The 16,091-nt window shown below is 41.3% G+C and overlaps 1 protein-coding gene across 2 annotated transcripts in view; it reads right to left on the reverse strand.

The window, feature by feature from the left end:
• The window catches only part of AMBRA1 (autophagy and beclin 1 regulator 1), a 129,338-nt gene that overhangs the window by 14,271 nt on the left and 98,976 nt on the right, over positions 1-16,091 (reverse strand). For both annotated transcript variants that reach the window (XM_051791618.1, XM_051791619.1), the window contains one exon: positions 14,997-15,136. In XM_051791618.1, coding sequence (XP_051647578.1) covers positions 14,997-15,136 — 140 coding nt within the window. The remainder of the gene's footprint in view (positions 1-14,996; positions 15,137-16,091) is intronic.

Raw genomic sequence — 16,091 nt, forward strand, 5'->3', positions numbered from 1 at the left:
GACTGGTATTTCTCGTCAAGGTACTATGTGTGTCCTACTTGTCTTCACCAGCTTGCCAGCTCCCGAGACAAGAAACCAGAAGACCACAAAGCTTTCCCTAGGCCAAAACGTGAGCTGGCAACACTGTGTATCCTCTCTTGCCCCAAACATCACGTTCCTGTACTACACAGAAAGCTCAGCTCCTGCGCACACACTTTGAGTCAGATCGATTTCACTTCTACAAAAGCATCACAGTACCAAGCTGACATGCAGTACACCAGATGAAAAACTCATGACCATGCCCCTACCTATTCCGCAGAGGCTCACTACTCTACAGTCAGGATGTTGGACAGCAAAGTCCATTCTAGCTACATGCTGTCAATTTGCACATTCCCCTAGATGGTGAAATCAATAGCCATTCTGTTTAATACATGGTTTTTCACATTAGTTTAAAATGCTGCCATTTATCAACTGAGTTTCACAGCTTTACTGCCAGAGAATTGAGGAATTTGCTTTCCTCCTCCCAGAAGAAGGATCTGTAGCAGCTGGTAACTGATTTGTAACTACTCCTTCTGCTGACTGGGAACACTGATGAACAGGCTTAAGCCAAGGTCACTACACTTGGACATGATGGGAGTTCAACATCCTCAGCACCACCACTTTAATCTGGCTTTTTAGTTTGGTCTGAGTGTGTCTCCCTGCAGGGCAAAAGAAGTGGCTCAGAATAAACAGGCACTCCTTACTGCAGCAGTGAGCATCTTCACTGCTACCTTTCAGCAGCCTCTTCCTTTGGCCAGTTAAGCAACTTCCCCTTCTCAACTCTTTCTCTTGCAAAAGACTTCAAGCAGTAAGATCCTCAGCATCATATTTGTTCTCTTTGTCATACAACCGCATATCTCTGACTCGGGACTCACTGGTCTCTTCACAGCCCAAAGATCAGAATCCCGCTTGCCCCTTACTATGTTTTTCAGCCTTTGGATGATTGATTGAGCCTACAGAAGAGATGTTTCAGACTGCACAAAGGTACAGTGAGGAAAGGAAATATCTGAACTTACCAGAGGGCACTGGTTGGGCACTATCTTTTATATTAAGATCATAACAAAGATTCCATCAAATAAATACTGCTACTGTATGGGCTAAATGCCAGTTTTAACACCATACTTGCACTAGAACCTTGATCACATAATTGCACCTTAAACCAACTTAAGTACACAACGAGATGCATGTGACAAGCACAATTACCTTGGTTTAAATCAGATTTTCAGTCAAGCTTAAAGACTTCCTCTGGTTTAGCCACATCTATTTCAAATAGTGCAATCTCCCTTTTCAAAAAGCCTAAAGGTTTTTTAGCTCCCATTGCAAAATACTGCCTGAATTTCGTAAATGAGCAAGCCTTTCACAGTACGTTTCCCAGGAGATTTGCAAATCAAGGCCTAACTATTCATTGCATAGAAGCTTACACTGGAGAGATGAATATTTTTCAGGTAATGTAAGCATTTAACTTTTGCTTCATCAAATTCTAGACATGGAAATGCTGGAAGCACTTTACATTTTTCAAGGCATAAGGTAGAAGCTCTGTGTAGCATGGAGCATGTTGCCAGTTGGATGTGGATGCAGTAAGGAGGACATTTGTGGCCCTGGGCTTTAGGGTGAAAAATTGCAATTCTCCACACTGTGTCAGTCATGGACAGTGAAGTCCACTTAGTCAAGTTCTTACTTTCTTCCCTTTTATGGCTGTCACTAACCTCTCTAAGCCCTCCCTGGAAATTTCCATTAGCTTTGTTATATGCAGTTGCTCACAGCCTGGATTTCCCAGCAGGGATCTGTTCTGAGACGGACTTTTCCTTCACGCCTGTGTCCAGCTCACATTATTAACAAGCTTGGAGAGGATGAAGGGCACAGACTTGCAGGCTTTGCTGAAAGTCAAATAAGGATTCAGAGTGGAGCCTGTTAAGTACCAAGAGCCAACAACTTAGGCAGCACAGCCTCTCCCTCTGCATGAAGGTATTATCTACACAGCTCAGTTATGCCCCCGTGAAGAAACTAGGACCAAGCGCTAGGAACTAATGACAAAATTACTCATAAATGACAAGAAAGCTCAAATACAATTTACTGCATTGGCTTAACCAGTATTTGAAAAGTAAATCGACAAAGCACAGGTCAGCACAAACTGACTTGGACATCTGGGTAATCCCCCAACTGGCATATCCAAAACTGGGAGTTGAAGAGACAAGGGATTAGGACAAAAGTTCCCCAACTCCACCATAACAATACAGCTCAGGAGCATGGTGGCAAGACAAAACAATCCATGATTTGCAAGTAGCAGATGCATGTCCAGGAAGGCATAAATAGCACTTACTACCTTTTCACTTGAAACATCTTCAGTATTAAAGAAGGCAGCAGCAATGAGCAAATGCACTGCTCTCCTCTTCAAATCCTGCCACACGGAAAGGCCCAACAGCAGCCCACTTGTTTGCTATTGTACTGAACTAAATTTTGATTAAGACATTGCTGCCTGCAATTCCATCTAAAAATATCATCACAACTTCATCACTGGAATGAAGACTGTGGTAAGCTCAACACAGAGAAGACGAGCTGCACAGTGATGACATGCAGCGCATCTGATTTTCATGCTGCCAAGTTCATTTTCTCCACAAAGGAAATTACTTCTTAAAGCTGACTTCTCAAATATACTGTCCATTCAAAATTACTAAATGCAAGCATACAAAACCAGATTAGTTTATAAAGTATTTGAATTTCCCAAATGTGCTTTCTTTCCTTTGTGTAAACTTGTCATTTTTAAACCATTCAAACTGTATCAAGGGAATAGAGTGAGCTACAGAGAGCAAGGTGACACTATGCTAAGGAACAGGAATCTATTGTCCTGCTTTGGAAAGGAAAAGCAGCACACAGTATCTCATGCAATGCAATGCAATGCTGGCCAGATTCCAGATGCATCCTTGTCAGCAGCTCATTATCTTTTCTGCCAGCTTGTGATGATCAGCACAGCAAGCCCATCCCTGGCTCCCATGATTAGCTAGGCAACGGTATTGTCAGTACAAGGCGAAGTTTGGCCCTCCCAGCAGCTGCCTGGATAGGAAAACAATAATTTCTAACGCCCTACTTCATAAATATTTAGCTTTCTGTGCAGGCGATGAACCACGTGCAGAGACAAATCCAAGTGAAAATTGGCTGCAGTGCAAACTGTATGGAACCAGCAAACAGGGTTTCTGGAGTAGCTCTGCTAGGCAGTAATTCCCTTTGACCAAGAAGAGGTGGCAGCTTCACTGGCACCAGCCTATTTCAGAGCATACCCTTGGAGTACAGCCCACATACAACTAGTCAGTGGAAGAACACGAGATGGAGTATAGGAATTCAGAGAACATGAGATCTACAATTTACGATTAACAACCACAGACATTTAAGTGACGTATGAAATCATCCTATTTATCATGTTCAGATGAGTGGTGCATCTAGCAGCAGATGCATTTTTACTCCCTATACTGATATAGCCCACTATTATCCAGAATCCTGCAAGCCTTGCCTGCATGAAAACCAACAACCATGCGGAAACATATCCTGACACCTACTTGAATTGTCAAAGGTGCTGCAGAAGCAGGAGAGCAAGCAGCTTGGTGCAGCTGGTAGCTGTATGCCTGCTTCAGGGAGGATGGCAACTCAACTTTGCGAGATGACCGGTCCTGTTCATTTGATTGTGCAGTCCTGCCTGCTAGGCTAAATACTGGGATTTTTGAAGATGCTGTATTCAAACTCACACCATTTATATGAGGTCAGTCTTACAAAGCTGGTGGCACCAGAAGCTAATTCAGTAGCTCTTCCCGTCTCAACATCATGAATATGCATGAGTTTGTCCTGCCCGAGAGTGGGCAACTAAAGTTGGATCCAATCCATGATCTTGTGACCAGTGGATAGGATTTAGATAGAATGCACACACCTAACAGCCATCTTGCCTGGGCAAAAGTGTGATATCTCAGATAAGGAGAGAGTTGTCAGTCAGCCAAGATGTTAGATACCTCAGAGAGAGAAGAGAAAGAGAATAGAGATTAACACAGTAGGAAGAACCCAAATAGAATAGTTTCTTCTGATCCACAGGGTCACTACGGTAAAAATCAAGTGACTTCTAGGAGTCAGCACTTGTAATCTACCTACAGATTGCATGTAGAACATGAGCTGACTCATAAAATGAGTTGAAATAGATGACACACCAACAGAAAGCACTAAGAGGAATTTGTCTTATATTCCATAGGAAAAGGTCTCAAATTAAGAATCAGTCTTCCAATACATTCAACAGGAGTGTCAAATGGAAATTAAGCACCAAGACAATGACAGGGCAGAAAGAGAAGAGTTTAGTATGATAGTGTGATGTTCGATTATCTTGGGACCCAAGTATAAATATTGAGGTTGAGAGCACTGCCCTTAAAAGAATGCAAAGCTTCACAGCAAAACCTGTGTTGAGAATAAGGACAAGCAAAGTCCCTCACAGACAGCCTTCTTTCTTCTACTGAAATACCACAACAGTTTTTTAAAGCAAGTTTTCCCAGAACATTCTTACTCTACTGTCATGCAAACACACTGTGTTTATATAGAGTGTGACATAGGAAGTTGTAACTTGCATCTGAGAGAACCTCCTTAGACTTGAATGTGACTCCAGGGCTACTGATGTTGTAAATAGACACCAGCTACTTTGACATTTAAAAGAGTTATATCCCAAGTTGGAGGGGGCATATTGCAGCTATCATTAAATGCAAAATATTTGAATTAATGCACTACTGAAAACAGATGGACAAAACACTGGCGCAATGAAGACCCAGAGTTAACTTTACTCCTACAATACCACTAAGATTTCCAGTAAGATATTTGTACATCATAATACAGTACACTACATAATAGGTGTAGCACTATTAAAAAAAAAAAAAAAGAGGCATGTTTATGAGAAAAAAACCCACGTCACCCAGGCCAATTAGCGTGGAATAAACAAAGCAGAAGTAGACCAAATAAGAATTTCCTGAATTTCTACTGATTTTCTTTTCACTCAGTCTTGCCCATGTTCCATACTATCCCTCACTATTTGGCTCCAACCACAACAAGCAGCAGGTACTATCTTGAAGGTAAATAACAGATTCCAGAACACAGAGCTTAAAGTTCTTTAAACAAGAACATTCAACTTGCTATTATCATAAACCAAGCTCTAAAGATGGATAACTTGTTTAAGTCCTCTAAAAACCTAAAGGCCTGTTAATTGCTTAAAGTGATTCCAGGCAGGCTGTACTCTAAATCAGCTTTGAACCCTCAGAATATCTTAAGCTGTTCATGATCTGTCAGCTCTTCCAAGGGCTTAGACAATTTTGGATGTTAGGAGTCTTTGGGTGAGCGCAAATTGCTTAAGTCTTCTAAGGCCTTAAACATTTTAAACCGCACAAGTATTGAGAGCCAAAGTCACTCTTAGTCATCTCTGAATTTTCATTAGTGTTTTAGCAGAAACTAACATTGACATTAATTCAAAGGCAATTTCAATCTAGGCTTGTTTTGTAGCTGTTATACCAACAAACAAACCCAGGAAAATGCATTTACAATGGGAGAAATCAACTTAAAAACAAATGTTTAAAATTAGTAAGCATAGCAAACTCTTATTTTTAATAGAGCATTGGTATGTGCGCACATAAAGTTGCCAAGCTCCAGAACCAAGATTTTAGTTTGGTCTAATCTCACTGAGATCCACAGGGAAAGCCAAGTTTTATATTTTTAATCTTCAGCAGCCTTGAAATCAGCCAACTAAAAAGTATTCTGTGTAGCACACATGGGAAACCTGCTCCAAAGAAAAGGAAAAAAAAAGAAAAAAAAATAATCAAGAAATCCAAATCCACAATTATTACTTCAATTACTCACAGTTTGTAGACATTAAGACCATTTACAGAACCAGGGAGTTTGAGGACTTAAAAAAGGGAAAGAAAACAAAGAAAAAAATGGTTGTTTTATTTGCTAGCTGGATTCACTGGAGTCCTGCTGGAAAAAAACAGACATAAGGGACAACAAATAAAACTCCCTAAATAATACAGATCAAAGACTGGAAAATTAAAGAAAATCTTATTGGAAAGCCAAGGAAGTAAATAAGGGAACAAGAAAGGTCCAGTATAGACCTGAGGAGAAAAGAAAAGTTATAAAAAACACAGGATGGACTTGTGTTGCAAAAGAGGGAAAAGATATTCTTAAACTAAACATGAGGAAAATGGTATTAGAATGAAAAAAGGTCTATTCATTAGTGAGGCTAAGGACAAAAATTAATGATGATTCAAAGTGGTAGAGATACCGAATTTTCTTCTCTCAAGTCTCCACTTATAAAATATCCAAGGGTACTTATGCAATTAGGGAATAAGAAATGAAGCCAGACATAGCAGCTAGTTGCACTCATTAAGAAAATGTTTTAAAAGTTAACTTTTTTGAGTCATTCTCACCTGCTTTTTAATACATTACAAAAAAATTAGGAAATGACAAAAGGCCAAAAAAGTCAACTTAGCAGCATTCATCAGAAAGAAAGCCATACTTAAATTGACAATTACTGTCTTCTAAGTGTAACTTTTATCCTTGAAGAGAGTAATATAACAAATAGAAGATAGATTAAAACAGTGAAAGAGTGATCCACATGCAGTTGGCAGGTAAGTCAAATAATTGCTTGCATGAAATTTAACTGCTTTTGAAGACAGAATTAAAAAAAAGTAAAGGAAGAAAAGGCAGCAGGTGTGATCTGAGTAGATATAAACGAAGCACTTGTTTTTACAGCACATGGCTGAACTCTTAGATTGCTACCCAATCTGGGAACTACTAAGGACCTGCAGAAGCCCAGTGACATAGTACACAAACTGGTAAGTTGCAGGTTATGTTTCTTTAACACAGAGCTCGGTACCAAGTTCCCTTTCTCATGGTGGAAAATAAATGTCTCTAAGCAGTCAGTGCTACAGCATATCTTGAAGAATTGGGTGAGGGAAATGAACTTGCTAATAAGTGAAGACTTAAAGCAGCTCTCAAAATTTACCTCTAGGATTCGTAGACATATTAAGTGGAATTTTATGAGGGCAACTTCCATCAGTCATCCTGGATATCAAATTCACATACAGAAACAGAAATAGAAATGGAATAAAAACAGTATCAGAATGAAAACACTGTTTCAAGCTTTCATATTACCACTCTACTTCTCTTGCACCTGCAACGGTTACCTAGGCTTCTCTGCACAATTTGGAATAATTCACTTAATAACAAAATCCAAATATAAGCTTTCAGAATGCATCTATAGTGCAAAATTGACCATCTTTCCTCCTTTTCAGTCCTTTTATCAATCAAAATCATCTTTTACCCTCATTTAGGAAATTCAATGTATCTTATGGTTAACAGGTGGCAAAATTCCAGGACATGCACTCATTTCCTCCGCCATGGTCGAAGGCCACTGTGCAGATGCTGCCATATGCAGGGAGTACTTGGACATAACTAGTATCTCTAGCCACCTCAGTTAACAGTCGTGAGAACATTCCCTGTGCAGGGTTGCTAACATCCCCCCGTTACGCATGAAGGAAGACAGCTCCTCCTTCTGTCTCTTTGTTTACTCCATCCTCCAGAAGCTATTCTTATAGCAGGGCTTATGCTGCTGAGGGCATCATGGCTAGAGGCTGAAGAGCCTGAGGAATGGAGCCAGCCAGCAGAGAGACATGATGCACCAAGCAGCTGGATAGATTACCATCTCCTTACCAATGTTGATAACTAGATGCACACACATTGTCCCCATCAGTAGACGGGAGGATATGTAATTCTCAGAGAAAAAAATAATAGATTGGCATGGACAGATAAATGCAGTGATCCCTTGCAAAGCACAGGAATTTATCATAAAGAGAATTTTCCTGGAATAATTTCACGTTAGAGGCAGATCTCATCACAAAGAATTAAAATATGCACATCGAATATGCACACTGAATCAGTCTGAGACTCTCCACACCTACTTCCCAATGAGAGAAATCTAAGGGATGCTGCCTCTGAATCAGATGCATCTTCAGGGGTATTTGAGTTCCACTACCAGAGGCTCTGACTGCTGAAGAAATCCTTCCTCTCTTGTGGATGACTGCATTACAAAGCTAGCCCTAGACAAGCTGCTTTGAGAGCTTGGTTTTGAAACAGTTTTCTCAGAACACTGAGGTTTTTGGATTCGTATTTTCAAAAGCATGTGAGCACTGAGCCCTCCCAGAATATACTCCTGAGAATGGGGGAGGGGACACTCAAGATGAAATGACAAACAACCGATACTTGGACCCCCTGTCTTTCTTCCATGGCAGTTCTCCACAAGTGAAGTCAGCTAAAGGCAATAAGCAGCATGCAGTCTGTTCCTCACCACTTTGATCTCACCTGTTCTACAAGGCAATTAATGCTTGAGATGTCCCATCAGAGGTTTTTCTGAATGGGAAAACTCTTGTTCAAATGTCACAGGGTAGGAAAGGTAATGAGTACTAAGAATCAAAATCCTTTTTAATTCAGTAGAGGTGTTTCTAGTGGACAAGACAGACACTGGATTTGATTCCACGCTGCAAAACCCAAAGATTCAGGAACTGAATCAAACCTTGAACTATGTAGAGTCAAGAAAGATGTACAAGACTTTAGTGAGGATTATGACTGGTTGCAGTTACAAAGACATCAGGTAAGGGAAAAGTAGCCCTGGGGAGGCTAAAAATGCACTAGCAACCATGCAAAAAAGTCAGTGTGCAGCAGGACAACAGAGGACTGGGGGGAATTCACACTGCTCTGTACCACCTCCTGTGACAGACCTCCAGGCCACAGCTGAGTGGCCTCCAGGTCTTCTATTTGTACCCACTACCTCAAGTGGTGTGCCTAAAGGGATTCCTGTTTTCATGTGACATGGTTCTTCCAGGGAACACCAGTGTTATCAATTCAGCATCTTGATTTAGCTCAGTGGTGCCCACCCTTTAAAATATGGCAGCCTCAGAGCCTTTCAATACCACGCATCTGGACTGAACACCCACTCACATCCAAAAAGCACAGACTACCACATGGTAATGTGAAACTGTGTGCAAGCAGACAGCAGACTCGTGATCTAATATGTATGCAAGTCTACCAGTTCGTAATCATCACAAGAGTGAGCTACAGGACCCTCGAAAAAGGAAAAGGCTGTCAGAACTTCATAAAGATTTCAACCTGTTTCCAAGCCACATCTGAACCAAAACTCTCCTATCAGCAGGACTTGCCTGAGAACCACAGACCTGGGTCCTGTTGCTCCAGCTCCAAGAGCAGACTTGTGAAAAGTAAATTGTTTGTCCTGTTGGTCATTTGCAGATGAAGTTTTTTTTAAAAGTCGCAGGAACCCAGTCTCCTGGGTTCTTTCCTCAAAGACACAGATTCAGCAGGAAAAGTACACATAGTTTTTACAGGTTACAGAGACCTGCTCTCAGATGGATAGCTTGTTTATTTGCAAGTAAGTGAAACCAGCAGCTAAACTAACAAAAAGAAATGAACAAATGAAAGATGGGCAGACACTGCTGAACACCTGCTGTGCCACCTTTGCTATTTGTTATCCACAGTCAGAATAGTATTTATTCAGTGATGACTGGGATCTTTGGGTTTTTATTTTCAATGCAAGTCTGCATCTAATATTACATGTGAGAAATAACATATTAGCAGTACGCAATGTAAGTTGGTTAGCCTTTGAGTGTTTGGGAAAGGAGGAACATTCCTGATGTTACATTAAAAGTCCCTTCCAACTTGATCACATAAAAAGCAGATTAAAAAAACTGATGCTTTTCAAGAGCACAATTTAGTGAGCTGACTGTCACCCTAAAATCTAAGGAAGTGGGTACACAATGTCCTTTCTTTCCTTTACTCACCAGAATGCAACCCTGGTAGGGGTTGTATCTTTGGCTAATAAAACCATTTATTCCATCCTCACAGCTACTGTACTGCTCATGAATTCCAGTCTTTTACAGGCCCATTAGGTGCATTTCCAAGTGTGGATAAACACTGCTGTCACCACCTCACTACCCTATAGCACAACAGCTCTGAGAGCCAACTTGTCAACACAAGTTTAGATGTGGACCTTCGGTTTAAAACACCAAAAACTGCCTCATGGCTCAGCAGTTCGGTCCCACCATCAGTCACAAGTATTCAAGTCCTACACTTGTCTCTGCAAGCTGAGTTGCATCTCCAAACAGCTGAGTCTTCTGCATCCACCCAGCCATCATACAGGCTATTGCAGAAATCACCTGGTTGCCACTTTACTTCACAGTTACAACCTAGTCGTAGTCAATTTGTGCCTCCTTGTTCTCTAACAAGAAGTGTGTATATATATATATTTTTCCAAACTGCTAGCCCCACTATCCCACTATCAAAATAGCCAGGTAATATGTTCACCTGCATGATGGTTGAAATATGTTCATATATACAGGTGACCAGGAATAGTCGGTATGGATTCACCAAAGGGAAATCATGCTTAACCAACCTGATTGCCTTCTACAATGGGACAGCTGGTTGCATAGACAAGGGGAGAGCAGTGGATGTTGTCCACCTGGACTTTAGCATGACTTGTGACACTGTCTCCCATGACACCCTCATAGGGAAACTCAGGAAGCGCAAGCTGGATGAGTGGACGGTGAGGTGGATTGAGAAGTGGCTGAATGGCAAGTCTCAGAGGGTTGTGATCAGTGGCACAGGGTCTCGTTGGAAGCCTGTAACTAGTGGAGCCCCCTAGGGGTTGACAGGGGGCCCAATATTGTTTAAATTATTTGCCAGTGACTTGGATGAAGGAGCAGAGAGCCTCCACAGCAAGTTCACTGATAACACAAAGCTGTGAGAAGTGGTCAATACCTCAGAGTGCTGTCTGCCATTCAGAAGCACCTCAACAGGTTGGAGAGATGGGCAGAGAAGAACCTTCCAAAATTCAACAAAGGCAAATGCAGGGTCCTACACTTGGGGAAGCTGGGGGCCAACCTGCTGGAAAGCAGCTCTGTGGAGGAGGACATGGGGGTCCTGGTGGACAACAAGCTGTCCATGAACCAGCAGTGTGACCCTGTGCCAAGAAGGCCAATGGTATGCTGGGGTGCGTTAGGAAGAGCATTGACAGTAGGTCAAGGGAGGTGATCTGCCCCCCTACTCAGCCTTGGTGAGGCCTCACATGGAATACTGTGTCCAGTTCTGGGTTCCTCAGTATGAGAGACACATGGAGTTCCTGGAGTGAGTCCAGTGGAGGACTACAGAGATGATTAGGGGACTGAAGAAAGGGTGTCAAGAAGATGGAGCCAGCCTCTCCTTGCTGATGCTGAGCAACAGGACTAGAAGCAATGGGTAGACACTGGAACACAAGAAGTTCCACTTAAACATGAGGAAGAACTTCTTTATGTGCAGGTGACTGAGCACTGGAACAGGTTGCTCAGAGAGATTGTAGAGTCTTCTTACCTAGAGATTTTAAAAAGCCATCTGGTCACAATCCTGAGTTATATGCTCTAGGGGACCCTGCTTGAGCAGGGAGATTGGACTAGATGATTTCCAATGGTAAGCTCATCTGTTCTGTGATATACATTTAAATAGTTCTCTTTTCTTGGATATATTTGGAAGGCTATATAACCCCCTCCTTATCTCTCCTTTTTAGCCCTGCTAAAGACTCCAAGCTACAGGTTTTCTTAGACAAAAATGCTCCCCTGACCCCACTATCTGCTGCTCTAAATTCCTGTGCCGGTTCACAGGTGAATTTTAAACTGTTCCAGTTTATGTATCTAGTTTCTTCTACAGCACTACTGATATTTTGCTATCTCTGCTGTTAAGTGTCTTGTGCCTCATCTTAGAACTAAATTTTTTCTTTTTACAGCCTCATGTATTGATGGCTTAATCACCTACAATCAACTAAAACCTTGGGTCTTTCTCCTCCTCCATCATTTTAACTGCTGAGCTCAGTTTCATTAGTCACTAAGTGTACTTTGTACCATTAAGTTCTCATTTCTATAACTCCAGTTGCTTTCATGGCAATTCAATTCTTGTGCAATACTTTTGATTTTTCTCTGCAGTGAGAAAGCTACTGTCACATCAGCAAATTTATTTAGTGCACCCTTACAGGCCACTAGAGTAAATAGTATTAATTAACCAGTTCCAGAACAGGTTCTTCAAGGAAGTCTGTCAACGACCTCTTTTGTGGCAGAGTACAGATGTCAACCATGTTGTATTCTTTCCTTTAGCCAGGACTTCATCTATGTACTGAGTTCATATTATGGACTGCCAAGATAACCTGACCTTTCCCACTTCCATCTGCAAGAAAACATGCCATCAGTGCTACCCCAGCTTAGCAACACAGGCCAAAACATTTAGTTTTAACTAATGTTTCTTTAGAACTCTGGAAGGACTGCTTGCATAGGCTCTCATCATGAGACCATGGAGCCTCAAGTTATGCTTTTTTTTTGGTCAGCTTGTACTTCTAGTCTACTCATTTAAATCCTGTATTTGAGGAACAGCTGCTATTTCAATCTGTTTATGTGATTCCTGTAGTACTTGGTTTCAAACGCCTCCATTGTATATAGGAATAAAGACCCAGGGAATTATAATCATCTCTGTTGTTTGCTACTGACCACAGTTTTCTTTGCCAAATTAGAACAGTTGGGGGGGGTTTCAGCAGTACACTGTTTTCTTGATCCCTGCTGTTTTCTGGGCTATCCTCCATACAGTACTCTATCAATTGCTGAATCCTTTATTTAATATTTCTCTTCCTCTATATTACTTTGTACGGTAACTACATAAATATTTTTCATCTTTTTCCCCTCACTCCTTAAGTTAAAGTCAACAGACACGCTGATCTCACACCAAGTTTATTAAGCCTACTGAGATGGCATCCACATGTCAGGCATTTTCCTTTCTCCGAGGATCTCTCAAGTAGGTTTGAGACAGACACCACAGCTGCAAGCCACTTCTGCTCTGATAGAGTCTCACTCGTGTGTTGTGATGTTAGTGCCTCAATGCAAATTAAACAGCTCGGTGAGTAGCTACACCTTCATGCTGAGGTTTACAAGTTGCTCTTGCCTTTTGTTGGTCTATAAAACGGTGCAGTCAAGAACAGAACTCATCAGGTGTTCTGCTCCAAAAAGAACCCACTAGTCCTTGTGACATTTACAATAACCACCAGAAGCATCAATCACTCCAATCCATCAGCAGGAAATCTGTTGAAGCACTTCTGTCAAACCACCAATAAATCTCTCACTTATACAGCCACCTTGTTTCATGTTCACATACAGTAGGTCTATTTTTGTTGGAATTGGGCATAATTATAATAAAGTTGCTGGGACAGAAGTAAGGAGACAGAAGAGTGCCCTAGAAACATGCTGAGCTAAGAAGGTTTCACAGAGATGCTGCAGAAGGACTGGTAGTGCTCCCATAAGATACTGTGGAAGTGTTCCTGTTGGGTATTTAGTGAAGTGCCAAGAGACATGCCACTCAGCTTTGGGGTACCACAAGCACTGGAATGGAAACCTAATGTGGGGTATGTAAAGCCAGGACAGCCAGACCAAGCTAGATTCCACAGCATTCAATCAAAGAATCCACTCTCAGGAAGACTTCATTTTCCTGAGTTCTTACAACTTCTCTATACTTAGAATATATAATAACTTAGAATAGCTTTCAAGTTCAAGAAGAAGAGAGCCATTATTCCTGAATAATTCTTCTTCTTAGAAAGTATGGCAACTGTTCTTAAAGAAAGCCACTTATCCTGGAAGAGAGTGATTATAGCTTATTCTGTAACAATATCTTGTAGAACTTCATGTATAAATAAGGCCTTGATGAAAGATTATGTTCAAGAGAACAAGAGGGCTCTTTGAAAAGCGCTGGCATCTTGTACTACAGAAACCGATCCAATCTGAATTCCAATCACAGATTTCACCAGAAGGCTGTACTGAATTACTCACTATTAACAATTGTATATATTTATTCTGATTTAAGGTAGTGGTTCTACACTGACCATATGACTCTCTTCAAGCACCACATGCCCGATGTCATGCACAACAGATGGGAATCCACATGCAAGTCGTACAATCATCAGCAGTGCTGCAAGTTTCTAGCTGCCAGTTTTTAAGTTACAAGGAACTTCAACATGTGAAGCATAACCCAAAAAAATACCAAGGTAGTTCAGTACCAGGAAATAACCGAAGCAGAGAAATTGGTGAAGTGTTCCTGCAGCATAAAAGAAACATAGCTCCAAAAGTACACTTGACAATACAATGGAAAAAAGACTCTTAACAAAATACAATGCAGAGACTCCCCAAGAAAACTGAAAGCAGTATGTTTCACTGCTCACTCGGTCATCTGTGTCACACCACATCTAAATTAGCTTGTGTTTAATTGCAAGCTTACAAAGGGACAGTTAGACCCTTCACAGATCTTTATAAATAAGAGACTGAAGTCTACGTGTCACATCACTGGACTTTTAGAGAGGACACCAAAATAATTGACTGACTTGCTCATAGTCATGACAAAAGTCTTTGCAGATCATAGAATCTCATGTATGAATACTGTAACAAGTATTTGATAACTCCAGGTCAGCAGCTTTCTATCTGTTGGTGAACTTCAAGAGGTTCTTTAAAGCTGAGGAAAGTAAATATATTAGTCACAGCTCACATTTGCAGCCACTGGAAACTTTCAGAAGACCATAAATCCAGAGAGACTGAAAGACACTGCACTAGGCATATAAGAAATAAAGGATCTTGAAATTCTACAAAGACATGGAAAATAAAATGAGCTAATGAGATGCACTTCAAACAGCCTCTGAAGTTTATAATCAGCAAAACAAAGACTTATTGTAAGTGACTCAGGTAAACACTGTGGCAGTCCAAAAGAACTATTAGGAATTGGGATTTTTGGGCCCCTCAAGCACCATGTCCCAGGCAGTGAAAAGCCATGTTATCCCCACTGCCCTGAGAATAGAATGACCAAAGCAGTTATATCTCCATGTTATGTCTCCACGTAAAGCAAGCACTTACTCTGGTCGGCAAATCACCAGGTCCCCTTTGTTGGTGCCATATGCCAATCCCAGGCCTGGCTCAGGCAGCCAGCGAGCAGAGTTTATGCTGACATGTCTTCTCTGGTCGGCAGGCATTGGGTACAGAACGTTGAAAACTCTCTGAAACAATAACAGGAGATTACTTGACAGGACAATAAAAGGCAGGAGAGGCAAGGAGCCTCAAACAAATGTGAAATCAGCCTGCAGCAGCACAGATGGCCATGGAGACGTGTCACTATACAGGATGTTGCAAGAAACCACTAATTCAACAGTGAGAGTAAGCAGCTGCTAGAAATGCACATGCACATGTCCTTAAATATTTAATAGACTGACTGGTATACAGCTGTGAAGCAGAAGTAGTTCTGTCCCCAGGAGAACGTGCATGTCACTCAGTGGGCTGAACAGTTCTTTTATTCAAACTAATTAAACAAAGTAATGGGGACAAGTGGTATAGTCACTATGAGAATAACACAAGTACATAAGTAACAAATGACTCAGTTCAGGTTGGCTTCCAACACCATCCATTCTGCCTGCAGAAAGGTAAGAAGCTGAAGAGTTGCTAAGACTGCAGGTAGTCAGCATGGCTGCAAGTCAGTGCTTGCCAAATGCTGCATTAAGGCAGGTGAGTGAAAACCCTGTGCACATGAAGGTCTGCACTAGCTTGGTTTCTTAAGTGTACTGCTCCTACTCCAAGAAGCTAATGCCTTTTGTACAGCAGTGCTTTCCTATACCCTGCCATCCAGCAAACAGAACTGGGCATATGACAACAGTCCATTTAGCCCAAAACCACATGGAAATCATAAAAACGAAGAATGGGAAATGGAAAAAGCAGTAATGAGTCAGTTTGGTTACCAGGAATAGACAGGGACAAGCTGCTTCAGTGTACTGGGCTATCAGGGCTTCGGAAGGGTAGGACTAAAGACCTACCTTGGCATTTACAAGACCAAATTGTTAACAGAATTTCTGCAGAAATTTAGTTTGTATTTAAATCTGTAATCGCTGCAAGTAACACAACCTTTGAATCTGGATTTTCAGTGGGATAAGTCCAAGCTGAAAGACATGTTTTCATTAGATT

This window comes from Manacus candei, unplaced genomic scaffold (genome assembly GCF_025592945.1).
Source record: "Manacus candei isolate 608988 ecotype Guabito, Panama unplaced genomic scaffold, ASM2559294v1 h1tg000033l, whole genome shotgun sequence".
NCBI classification, from domain to species: Eukaryota; Metazoa; Chordata; class Aves; order Passeriformes; family Pipridae; genus Manacus; species Manacus candei.